This window comes from Podarcis vaucheri (genome assembly GCF_965113315.1).
Source record: "Podarcis vaucheri genome assembly, chromosome: 4".
Lineage (NCBI taxonomy): Eukaryota > Metazoa > Chordata > Lepidosauria > Squamata > Lacertidae > Podarcis > Podarcis vaucheri.
The window spans coordinates 8875904-8889147 of record NC_138762.1 but is presented as its reverse complement, the minus strand read 5'-3'; the positions used below and the strand labels follow the sequence as shown (position 1 = coordinate 8889147).

The window sequence follows — 13244 nt, the reverse complement described above, 5'->3', positions numbered from 1 at the left end:
GTCATTGAATATTGAAAGTCAGTGCTGTGTCTTTGGCAAATCCATAAGATCTCCTTGGCCTGCAGCCAAGGGAGGCTAGATTCCAGGAATATATTTCAAAAGCAGAGTCTTCTTGTAGCCGATTAAGATTGACTTCCATGAACACGGTTTTAACAGTGAGTCCATAAGTGGCTGTGGAGGCCAATTCTGGATCCACACGTCCTTCCACAGTGGGGACATTGGTTTCTGGGTGGGAGTTGATCACGGTGTGGATTTGCCAAGCGTGCCTTCCTCTTTGCACGTTTATCCCTTTTGTCCTGAGTTCAAGCGTCTTCAAAGCCCATGACACCTTTGGGAAAGGCTGTTCTCCATCTGGAGCGCTCGCAGGCAAATGTTTCCCAATTGTTGGCGTTTATACGACATTTTTAAAGATTTGCCTTGAGAGAGTCTTTAAACCTTTTTCATTGACCACCAGCATTATGCTTTCCATTTTTAAGTTTGGAATAGAGTAGTTGCTTTGGAAGACGATCATCAGGCATCCGCACAACATGACCAGTCCAACAAAGCTGATGTTGAAGAATCATCGCTTTGACACTGGTGATCTTTGCTTCTTCCAGTACACTGGTACAGTAGTGCCCCGCAAGACGAATGCCTCGCAAGACGGACAACTCGCTAGACGAAAGAGTTTTCCGTTTTGGAGGTGCTTCGCAAAACGAATCTCCTATGGGCTTGCTGCGGGTTTTTTTTCCTCCCCCCCTTTTTCTAAGCCGCTAAGCCGCTTATCAGCTGATCCGATAAGCTGATAAACCGCTAATAGCGCTAATCCTCTAATCCGTCAATGGGCTTGCTTCGCAAGACAAAAAAACCGCTAGATGAAGAGAATCACGGAACGGATTCTTTTCGTCTTGCGAGGCACCACTGTATTAGTTTGCTAAGTCAGCAAAGCACTGTTTTTCCTCCCTACAGACCAGCCAGAGTCTCATTCCTGCTTCCATTCTCTTTGATTTGCAGCATCCATGTCTACCAGTCCTCGGACAACATCCGAAACAGGAAGAATAGCATGAAGATGCAACATTCGGCCTCCGTGACGTGCATTTTGTAAGTGGAGCTTCAGCTGAAATGCAGAGTGTATGTGAGCACAGAATCCAGCTTCTTGAGAAACCCAGCTTTCGTTTTAAAGCGCCTTTTTAGACCACAGGGCTGAAAAATTGTGTTTGCTTAAATTGCAAAATCCAAAAGTGGCTGAATACAATTTTCAGTAGTGAGTCAATGGGGGTTTCAGGGTCCTTGCCCCACCCTCGACTAGCAAAAACCAGAACAAATTATTTTTAAAAAGCAGGAAATGAGGATGTCCGTATTTAGTTGTGTGAGTCCTCACCTTCAAGATGAAGGGGTACAGCCCAGACGCAGATCTTGCTAAGGTCTTGGCCTTCCTGTTCACCGCCGTGTGACTTTGCTGCTGAGTTAATCGTACCAAGAAGTACATATTGTACCGTATTGGCCTAAATATAAGCCTCACTTTTCCCCCAAATTCCGACTGTGAAAAGTTAAAGCGCTGCTTAAATTTGTGACCTTACAAAAATCGGCTTTTACGATATTGCTGCTAAAACAGACATATGGTAAGACTGAACAGGTGTGACTGCCTGCAGGATTTTAAGGGAGCGACTTATATTCGGGTATTGTCTTTTTCTTTTTCCCCTTTGAATTTTAAAGGTGAGCCTTATATTCAGGTGCGGCTTATATCTGGGCCAATACGGTATTTACTTCTGCAAAACTAAGCAGTTGCTAAAGTTAAAGTGATGGAGATGAGGAAGCAATCTCGCCCTCCTCCCTCTAGCATCAAACGGAGATGGGTGGAAAACATTTGCGATGGCATTTGCTCCCGGATCTCGGAATGACCAAGCTCTGAATCACTTAGTTCACATGGGAAATTAATGCTTTTAAGCAAAAAGGTGTCCTTCCCCCCGCCAATATTAATCGCCATTCATGATTAAATAAGGAGTTGCTGTATCAGTAAGGACATGGGTGACCCTGAGTTTTGCTTAGCTCACAGAGGACCTTAAGGTCCACGGATAACCATAGTTTAGAGGTCCCGGGCCCTAAGGAAATCAGACTATCCTCCACCAGGGCCAGGGCCTTTTCAGTGATGGCTCCCACCTGGTGGAATGCTCTGTCCCAGGAGACCAGGACCCTGCAGGATTTAACCTCCTTCCGCCGGGCCTGTAAGACAGAGCTATTCCGCCTGGCCTTTAATTTGAATTCAGCCTGATCTTTTATTTCCCTTCTCTTCCCTCCCCCTCCCCTTTTATGAAGATCCCCCTCTCTGAGACCCCACAGCTAATTCTCCCCTGGCCTCCTCGGTGGCCCAAGTAGGACCAATTCAGCCAGCTAGCCCTGGGGATTATCTAATGCTTATTAGATGGATTTCCCCCAAATTGATTTCTGAACTTTGAATTTTATTGCTATTCATGTTTTTATACTGTATTTTATGCTGCTTTTACAATTAAGTGTTTTAAATTTGTGGTTAGTTGCCCTGGGCCCGGTTTTTGAACCGGGAAGGGCGGGATATAAATAAAAAAAATATTATTATTATGCCACTCATTTGATTTCCAGCTTACGTTGTAAAGCCCATTGCTTTCCCCCCACAGGTATCTAGATAACCAGGTGTTTGTATCGCTGGCGAACGGAGAGCTCGTTGCCTACCAGAGAGAAGCCGGTGAGTTATTTGACCATGAAGATGCTTTCAGGAAGGCTCTCATGCTGGAAACATGGGCGGCTGTAGCAAAACACCGTATTTTTCGCTCCATAAGACGCATTTTTCCGCTCCTAAAAAGTAAGGGGAAATGTGTGTGTGTCTTACGGAGCGAGTGTAGGTTGTGCAGCTATCCCAGAAGCCAGAACAGCGAGAGGGATCGCTGCGCAGCGCTCCCTCTTGTTGTTCTAGCTTCTGGCTTAATAATAATAATAATAATAATAATAATAATAATAATAATAATAATAATTTATTATTTATACCCCGCCCATCTGGCTGGGCTTCCCCAGCCACTCTGGGCGGCTTCCAACAAAATATTAAAATACTATAATACATCAAACATTAAAAGCTTCCCGAAACAGGGCTGCCTTCAGATGTCTTCTAAAAGCCTGGTAGTTGTTGTTCTCTTTGACATCTGGTGGGAGGGCGTTCCACAGGGCAGGTGCCACTACCGAGAAGGCCCCTCTGCCTGGTTCCCTGTAACTTGGCTTCTCGCAGGGAGAGAACCGCCAGAAGGCCCTCGGAGCTGGACCTCGGCGTCGGGCCACTTGCCATCTCTTAGCCCGGCCTACCATAGCTGTCAACTTTTCCCTTTTCTTGCGAGGAATCCTATTCGGAATAAGGGAGCGTGTGTGCGGCTCTTGGGGATTTTTCCCCGAGGAGGGAGAAGGGCAGCCCATGGCCGCTCGTGAAAGGGAGCGCTGAGCAGAGCCTGGGATGCATACAGGTTCTGCTCAGCGCTCCCTTTAAAGAATATTTTTTTCTTGCATTCCCCCTCTAAAAACTACCGTATTTTTTGCTCTATAAGACGCACCAGACCACAAGACACACCTAGTTTTTGGAGGAGGAAAAGAAAAAAAATATTCTGAATCTCAGAAGCCAGAACAGCAAGAGGGACTGCTGCGCAGTGAAAGCAGCAACCCCTCTTGCTGTTCTGGCTTCTGGGATAGCTGCGCAGCCTGCATTCGCTCCATAAGACGCACACACATTTCCCCTTACTTTTTAGGAGGGGAAAAGTGAGTCTTATAGAGCAAAAAAAACGGTAGGTGCTTCTTATGGTCAGGTCGTCTTATGGAGCGAAAAATACGGTACCTGGCCACATGGCTGCATAGGAGGAGCACTCAGTTGCTGCGACCCTCTGGGCCTTGAAAGTCACAGGTTTAGGGAGCAAGCAGTGACAAAAGGTTTAAAAACCTTTGTGCGAATGCTCGCTGGAGCTTATAGCGGTTCTTGGTGGGAGTAGCCCATCCCCACACACACTGATGCTGTCTCATAGCAACAGGGAGCATTCCTCAGCACCAGGAAAAATACACAAGGTGGTCACTCGCTCCCATTTCACAGAAATCGCCTGGAAGGTACATACATATTTTGAACCGTAGCTTTATTTCTAGGAGGGCTGCTAGAGACTTTTAAAAATAAAATGAAATGAAAGCTTGGAGTCTCGGGCTCCTGTAGAAGCTTCCAAGGGCACTGGCGCCCATGGGCACTGGGTTGCCAAACCCTGCTTTAGAATGGGTGGGATAATCACATTTTGGAACGCCCCTCTATGCCACAAAATTTCAGATGGAAAACCAACGTAGCAGGTGAAAAGGCGAAATGGCATCTTTCTCCCTGGCGCGCTAGTTTTCTGTTGCAGGGATTTTTCACGTGGATGCGAACACAGAGCTGGAACCCACCAGCCAGAGTCCAAGGTGGTGCCGCCCTTTCTGCCTGCTCAGCGTTTTATGACACTCCATTCTCTTTTTTTTAAAAAAAATTGCTTTTAAAAGCGTAGAGTTACAACAATACCAAGTAAATACCCACATTAAGAGATTTCTCTGAAGCTCTAGACTTCCCACCATCCCCTGCATGTGTCCTATTGTCACCATTTTCAGCTGCATATTATTCCATCCTCCATATTTTAAGTCTATCCATATTATCCAACGTATTTGTTAAAATCCTGCTAATGTTTTCATTTGCCTACAGTGGTTTCTTAAATGAATTATAAATATTTCCCATTCTTTCTTGGAACTTTTGTCGTCTTGGTCCCTGAGCCTTCCGGTCAGTTTTGCCATTTTGGCGTAGTCCAACAGCTTAATTTGCCATTCCTCTCTGGCAGGGACTTTATCTTCTTTCCATCTCTGGGCTAACAGCATCCCTTGCATACATGAAAAGTCTTTTCTGCTCCTTTAGAATCTCGGTACCCTCCATTCTCACCTTATTTTCCGGCATGTTTAAATTTTGTGAAGGAGAAGAGAAACCTCTGACATCTTATTTCCCCTTCTCCCTTCTCTCTCTCTATTTTCCAGGACGCTTTTGGGACTCTCGGAACTCCAAATCCCTCTCTCTGGGCTCTCCCGGCAGCCCTGTGACCAAAATGGTGGCCGTGGGTGGCAAACTTTGGTGCGGATGCCAGAACCGTGTCGTCGTCCTTAGCACATCTTCGTTGCAGCAGGAGGTATGGAGGAAACAAGGAGAGTCGTTTTTAATTAGTTTTTTTCAATCCTATAAGGGAGCGACAAAAGAACACAACATGTTTTAACATGGTGTTGCTCCAAACTGGGCTCCTCCTCCCACATTCCTTACAACAACGGGCCCCCTTACAGTGGCTGTTTGTAGCCAAAAGTCTCTGCTTCCATTGTTCCCGCACTCTTAATTTACACCAAGTTCTGGGAGAAGGGGGTTCAGAAATACTCTCCAGTGACAACGTGTCAGCTGGCTGCCCTGTCGTGATTCCCACCCACTCACTTTCTTCTAACACGTCCCAACTCATTTGTTTGTCTATCTCTGCGCTGTGACCTCAATAATAAATAATACAAATAATTTTTTATTTGTATCCCACCCTCCCCGGCCAAAGCCGGGCTCAGAGTGGCTAACAACAAGTAAAAATAGCACAGTGTACATAAAATCACACAGTCAATTAAGTAAAATACATTTTAAAATCAATTCAGAATCGAATTAATGACAACCATTAGGTTAGAATTCTATGAGGTTTACAGAAGGAGAGGGTCAGACTGTGCCTTGGCCAAAGGCCTAGTGGAACAGCTCCGTCTTGCAGGCCCTGCAGAAAATGTCAAGTCCCACAGGGCCCTAGTCCCTTGTGACAGAGCATTCCACCAGATCGGGGCCACGACCGAAAAAGCCCTGGCTCTCGTTGAGGCCAGCCTAACCTCCCTATGGCTCAAGATCTCCAATATGTTTTTGTTTGAAGACTGTAAGGTCCTCCGTGGGACATACCAGGAGAGGCGGTCCCGTAGGTACGAGGGTCCTAGGCCGTATAGGGCTTTAAAGGTTAAAACCAGCACCTTGAACCTGACCCTGTACTCCACTGGGAGCCAGTGCAGCTGGTATAGCACCAGGTGAATGTTATCTCGCAGCGAGGACCCCGTAAGGAGTCTCGCCACAGCATTCTGCACCCGCTGGAGTTTCTGGGTCAGTCTCAAGGGCAGCCCCACGTAGAGCTAGTTACAGTAAAACGCGAGGTGACCGTCACGTGGATCACAGTGGCTAGGTGAGGGCAAGAGAGGTAAGGAGCCAACTGCTTAGCTTGGCGGAGATGGAAAAATGCCGCCTCTGTTATAGCTGCAACCTGTGCCTCCATAGAAAGGGAGGTGTCAAAGATTACACCCAAACTCTTAATGGACAGTGCTGGCACTAATTGTGCCCCCGCAAGAGATGGGAGTTGGCCCTCCAATCCCATATCGTCTTTGAAGGATTTCACTTCAACCGGCTCCCACATAACCATCCAGCCACAGCTTCCAAGCATCTGATCAGTGTGTCTGGGGCCGAGTCAGGATGGCCATCCATCAACAGATAGAGTTGGGTGTCATCAGCATACTGATGGCAGCCCAGCCCAAAACTCCGGACAAGCTGGGCGAGGGGGCGCATAAAGATGCTGAAAAGCATCGGGGAGAGTATCGCACCCTGTGGCACTCCACACACCAAGTGGTGCGACAACAGTTCCCCCCCCCCAAGCACCACCCTCTGTCCCCGACCCGAAAGGAACAAGCGCAGCCATTGAAGTGGTGTGCCCTGGATCCCCACGTCGGCGAGGCGGTGGTCCAGAAGTTCGTGATCGACCATGTCAAAGGCTGCTGACAGGTCTAGAAGAATCAGCAGCCCTGACCCGCCTCGATCCAGCTGCCTGTGGAGATCATCTGTTAGGGTGACCAGAGCTGTCTCGGTCCCATGACCAGAGCGAAAGCTAGACTGGAATGGATCCAGAGCCGATGTTTCAGCCAGAAATCCACCAAGTTGTTCAGCAACCGCCTCAAAGCCCCGCTGTAAATCAAACTGCCTGCCTCTTCTCCTGCAGCGTCGGGAGAAATGGGTGTGTGTGATTCCCACTAGTCCTCCTCCTCAGTCTCGTCCTGTTGAGTCCAATCCTGACACTGGGTTGCCCCAGCTGCCCTTTGGGCGGCTTCCCACAGAATAGAAAAAACACAGTGAAACAGCAAACATGGACCACTTTGAGATAAGCAGTGGTTCAAGGGGGACCCCATTCCCTGGACCACAACTCCCCGCTAGCTGCCACCATCTGAAGTCAGGTTTCTGCCCTCGGGGGAAACCCTGGGAAAGGTGGTCCCCCATTCCCTCTGTTCCACACGGCTTCAGCCTGACCTCTTCTCTTCTCCAGCACTCCTTTCACGTCGGGCAGGACAGCAACCGCAGCCTCACCTGCATGGTGAGCTCCTCAGCGGGGGTCTGGGTCACCCTTCAGGGCAGCGCCCAGGTGAGGCTCTACCACCCTTCCAGCTACGACCAGCTGGCCGAAGTGGACGTCACGCCTCCGGTCCACAAGATGTTGGCAGGTGAGAGACCCAGCGCTTTGGAAAGTCCTGGTGTCACGATCTCAGGCAGGCAAGCACGCTCCAATCAGAATGAATGAGTCTCTGGCAGTTTTAGGGCGTGTTTGTTTACAATTTACATCCGTGCCTGCCGCTCTCTGCTATGAGTTGGTCACTCTGAGCCTCCGTCCCTTTCACAGCATGAAGGGCGCCAAAGTCCAGTCCTTCCTCTCTCGTACTTCTGTTGCATTTTAACCCTTTCAGGTCTTCTGGTTCGGGGAGAAGGTGGGTAGACATCCCCCCGTTATCAAACGAAGATCCCTCCAAATGCTGCCACCCTCCTGGTTGCCTAGCAACACCCTCAATGTCATCTATCTCCTCCCCTCCCTCTGCCTGCAAGCTTTCTGAGTTCTGCTCTATCTGGGAACTCTCGATGAAGGAGGGTCAAACTAACCCACTCCTGCTTTGTCTGCATTTCCTCGTCTCCAGAGTCAGACTCTGGCTCCCTATGGAATGGCATTCCTTCATCTCCAGAGTCAGCCTCTTCCCAGGCATTCGATTCGGCCGTGTCTCGACACCTGAGAATGACTCGGAGGTGCCCAGTTTTGTAAGACCCTGGTGAGATGGATGTCACTCGCAGGCAGAGGTCGACTAAGGGTGACATTTTCATGGTCGGGGGGAAATCCTGCTAGGTCCCCACCCTCTCTGCTAATCGTGGTTTTGCCTTCCCCCTCTAGCACCAGGCGTGGAAATATAAGAAACTGTCCTATATTGACTAAGACCATTGGTCCTTTTGACTCAGCCTTTCCCAAAGTGGTCTCCCCGCAGATGCTTCAGACTACAACTCCTGGTGGGAGTTATAGTTTCCAAAACATCTAGAGGGCACCAGCTTGGGGAAGCCTGGTCTGTTTTGACTGGCAGTGGCTGGGCAGGGTTTCAAGATAGCTTCAAGGTAGATGTTGTACCTTTCAGCTACAGATTTTTGGCTCTTGAGGTGCGGTAAGTGTCTAAAACAGGGTGCCCCAAACTTGGGTCTTCAGCTGCTTTTTTGGACTACAACTCCCATCATCCCAGGACCAGTAGTCAGGGATGATGGGGATTGTAGTCCCCAAACGGCTGGAGACCCAGGTTTGGGAAACACTGGTCTATAATAAACTCGGGGGGGGGGGGTTATAGGAGCCAAAAACTGAACTGGGTTGAAGTCAGAATGCCGTACATTTGTGAAAATATCTCCTGGGTAGCCAACAAAATGTAGCAGCTGAGAGCTAAGTAGAGCGTTGGGCTTAGAGCAATCAGTCCTGGGTTCCAATTCCCACATAGCCATGGAAGCGTGTGACCTTAAGGCAGTCACTGTCTCCCATCCTGGCCTACCTCGCAGGGATATTGTGGGAAGGGAAACCCCCTTCTGTGGTCATTTTGAGCTCCTTGCATCTCTGAGGATACTAAAGTGGTAGTCAGCCAATCTCTGGTTGAGATTTCGGGCGAGGGCGGGCAGCATAAAGGATGAGAAGAAAACCATCCAGCAAAACAAAAAAAAGAGGATAATTTGATTTTATAACATGGTATGGCCAGCATGTTTTGCCTTGTCGCATTGTGCAGGAGGGAAAGGTGAGATGACCTCAGGAACTATATTAAGAGCGCTGCATTAAAAACCTTACATAAGGTTATTGCATTAACATTCTTAATTTAGTCCTCGGTGTCATCTTTGCCTGGAGAAGATGACTCACCGAAACATGATGGGCACGGAACCTCGTAAAACAGCATTCCTGTACTCCTGGCATCATTTTGAATTTTTGCCTCTGATAGTTCTTTCGCCTTCTCTCTTCATCTTGGCTGTACAAGGTACCGTATTTTTTGCTCTGTAAGACTCACTTTTCCCCACCTAAAAAGTAAGGGGAAATGTGTGTGCGTCTTATGGAGCGAATGCAGGCTGCGCAGCTATCCCAGAAGCCAGAACAGCAAGAGGGGTTGCTGCTTTCACTGTGCAGCAGTCCCTCTTGCTGTTCTGGCTTCTGAGATTCAGAATATTATATTCTTGTTTTCCTCCTCCAAAAACTAGGTGCGTCTTGTGGTCTGGTGTGTCTTATAGAGCAAAAAATACGGGTAAGTTATCCAGGCAAACCTTTCAGCCTCCATGCACACCCCAACGTAACACACAACACCCCAACATAGACACCTGCAATATGAGAACACTTACACTAATCAGCAGGGAATTCTAAGGAATCTTCCCCCCTCCCCATTGAATTCTGTTGCCCCTCTCCTGCTTTCTCTTGGGGCATCAGAACTGCCTTCAGATGTCTTCTAAAAGTCAAATGTTTATTTCCTTGACATCCGATGGGAGGGTGTTCCACAGGGCTGGTGCCACCACCGAGAAGGCCCTCTGCCTGGTTCCCTGTGACTTCGCTTCTCACAGGGAGGGAACCGCCAGAGGGAACCCTTGGAGCTGGACCTCAGTGTCTGGGCTGAACGATGTGGGTAGAAATGCTATATATGGACCGAGGCCGTTTAGGGCTTTTAACGTCAGCACAAACACTTTGACTTGTGCTCGGAAAAGTACTGGGAGCCAATGCAGATCTCTCAGGACCGGTGTTATGTGGTCCCAGCGGTCACTCCCAGTCACCAGTCTAGCTGCTGCATTCTGGATTAGTTATAGTTTCCGGATCACCTTCAAAGATAGCCCCACGTAGAGCGCTTTGCAGTAGTCCAAGCGGGAGATAATCAGAGCATGCACCACTCTGGCGAGACACTCTGCGGGCAATGAGGGTCTCATCCTGCATACCAGATGGAGCTGGGAGACAGCTGCCCTGGGCACAGAATTGGCCTGTGCCTCCATGGACAGCTGTGAGTTCAAAATGGCTCCCAGGCTGCCCACCTGGTCTTTCAGGGGCACAGTTACCCCATGCAGGACCAGGGAGTCCTCCAGACCCGCCCGCCTCCTGTCTCCCAAAAACAGTACTTCTGTCCTGTCAGGATTCAACCTCATATTGCAGGTGTGTATGTTGGGGTGTTGTGTGTATGTTGGGGTGTGCGTGGAGGCCGAAAGGTTTGCCTGGATGACTTAATAGCCAAGATAAAGACAGGGGAGAGGGCCCTTGAGATCGAATCCTGCTTTCTGGTTTCCCACTGCCATCTGGCTGGCCGCTGTGAAAACAAGATGCTGGGTTACGTAGACTGTTGGCCTGAACCAGGTGGCTCTTCTTCCTTGCCTATGCTCTACAGCCCTTTTCCCCAACTCCTTTTGCCGTTGTATAGTGTCAGGGACTGGCTGGAGGATGAGGACCCCCCCCCCCCGGGAAAGCCTCAAAGGAGAAAGGCTCAGAGCCCAGGGAGTGGTGGTGGACACAGAGGACAAGTCAGAGTGGGAAGGAGAGGAGGAATGGATGGCAACAGGCTTAGGTGAGCAAGAAGAGCCAGTGAAGAAAGAAGTTCAGACGCAGCTGATGAAGTTCAGAGGCTGCAGAAGCATCCCAGGGGCTTGCTGTTCCTACTGCAATAAGTTCCCATCCCCTCTTGTATCCGAGGCCACAGAGAGCTGTGCGTGTAGCAGAACAAAGAGCGCATGTTTCCAGCAGCAGCAGCAGCGTAGTTTAATGATGAGTTTTGGATATAATGGAGGTGTGAAAAGATTTGGATTGTTATAAAAGATGCAGGAGGAGATGATTAGTAATAGGACCCACAAAGGCGAAGAGGGGAGTCCTGGAGATTCCTTGGAATCTTGCTTTTATGTCATATGTTGTAGGTTTGTGATTGTAAAAAAAATTATTTGAAAAACCATATATATATATATATACACACACACACACACACACACACACAGTGGACGCTTGGGTTGCGAACGTGATCCGTGCGGGAGGCACATTCCCAAACCGCAGTGTACGCAACCCGTAGTGCTGTGTCTGCGCATGCCCGGGTTGTGATTCGGCGCTTCTGCGCATGCTCGACCGCCGAAACCCGGAAGTAACCTGTTCCGGTACTTCCAGGTTTCGGCACGTCCATAACCTGAAAAAACGCAACCTGAAGCGTCTGTAACCCGAGGCATGACTGTGTGTGTGTGTGTGTGTGTGTGTGTGTGTGTGTGTGTGTGTGCAGATAGGCAGATAGATGATAGATAGATAGATAGATAGATAGATAGATAGATAGATAGATAGAGATAGATAGCACAGGTTCCCACCACCAGAAGTGAAGTTTAAGGCTGCTTGGAAAACATCTGGCTGGGGAGGAGACATGGGGAAATAGGAGGGAATGATCATCAGTCCTAGCAACTTTTTCATAGGGGCCAGTCCTGCAAAGGAGGTATTCCTGCCCTTGTAGGCTGTGTCCTTGAATAAAAAGTTAACTTTTCTGCTTGACCTTGCATCTTGAGTGCCAGCCTGTATCTGAACCAACCTTGACACACGGTGAAAAATGTCACGTCAGGTGGGTGGGAATGGGGGAGAACTGCTTTACTAACACAGGAAGCCAAGGACCGCCTCAATCTCAGAAACAGAATCATCTCTTGAGTTGGTCTAAGGTGGCCTTTCCTAACCTGTGTGCTCTGCGGATGTTGCTACCATAGCTGTCAACTGTCCCTTATTTGGCGGGAAAGTCCCTTATCCCAGCACTGTGTCCCGTTGCTGTCCCTTATTGATGATGTCCCTTAAATTTCCCGCGTTTCAAAGGAAGCAGCTCCTCTCCTTCCCTCCCTGCCGGCCAGGGAGGAGGGAGGCTCCAATGTGTTGCTTGGCTGCGTTGCTCACCCAATAAGGAGTCTAAGAACGACTGGGGGGTGGAGCTTGCATGCCTTGTGCCGATCAAATTGGCCGCATTGCCTGGGGACTTGCCTTTGCTCAGCGCTTCCCAGCGGAGAGGTGATGGTGGTTTTCCTTGCTGCACCCCCTTTGCCGGGTTGCTGCGCTGTGGGAACCACCGCTTGAGGCTTCGTTTGGCTGCTGGCTGGGCTTTCTGCCTTTGGCTCAGAGGGGCTCAGAAGTTGAACATACCTGTGTTTGGAAAATCCCTTATTTTGGCTGCTGGTCCCTTATTTTTGAGGCTGCTGGTCCCTTATTTTCAAATCTGTAACTTGACAGCTATGGTTGCTACCCAGTGGGCGGTGCTGGCAGGATGGGCTGGTGGGAGTTGTAGTCCAAACCAGGTTGGGGAAAGAACCGTCTAAGGACTTGCATGAACCACTCGCCTTGGATTCGCAGGCTCAGACGCCATCATCCGCCAGCACAAGGCGGCTTGCTTGAGGATCACCGCCATCCTGGCCTGCAAAGACCTGCTGTGGATCGGCACCAGCGCTGGAGTGGTCCTGACTCTGCCCATGATGTCCAACGCCGCCTCCCTGAAGACCCCGCCATCGCCAGTGGGCCTCTCCCAGGGACACACAGGCCACGTCCGGTTCCTCACGGCCATCGAGCTGCCGGAAGGCTTTGACATCCTCTTTCCCCTGCCCAGGGATCCAGGTGGGTTCGAGTAAGACGAGGCAGAAGGGGCAGCCTGGGGTGAGATAACAATCGGGTTTTCCATCTGAGCAGGAAAGGTGTCCGTCAGGGATTCTCCAGCTGCGACGTCTGCATTTCAGGGGGCTGCACTAGATAATCATGTGGTGGCGGCGCGGTGGCAGCAGGAGGCCCCATTAGCTAAAGTGGTGCTTCAGGTTAAGAACAGCTTCAGGTTAAGAACGGACCTCCAGAACGAATTAAGTTCTTAACCCAAGGTACCACTGTACATCTATGCATACATGCTTACAAATCTACATAGGGTGC

At 49.5% G+C, this 13244-nt stretch overlaps 1 protein-coding gene across 1 annotated transcript in view; it reads left to right on the top strand.

Moving 5' to 3' along the window:
- The window catches only part of ARHGEF17 (Rho guanine nucleotide exchange factor 17), a 202164-nt gene that overhangs the window by 178920 nt on the left and 10000 nt on the right, over positions 1 to 13244 (top strand). The window contains exons 16-20 of the mRNA XM_082218958.1: positions 991 to 1077; positions 2628 to 2695; positions 5020 to 5168; positions 7347 to 7521; positions 12684 to 12941. Of these exons, the coding sequence (XP_082075084.1) occupies positions 991 to 1077; positions 2628 to 2695; positions 5020 to 5168; positions 7347 to 7521; positions 12684 to 12941 (737 nt within the window). The remainder of the gene's footprint in view (positions 1 to 990; positions 1078 to 2627; positions 2696 to 5019; positions 5169 to 7346; positions 7522 to 12683; positions 12942 to 13244) is intronic.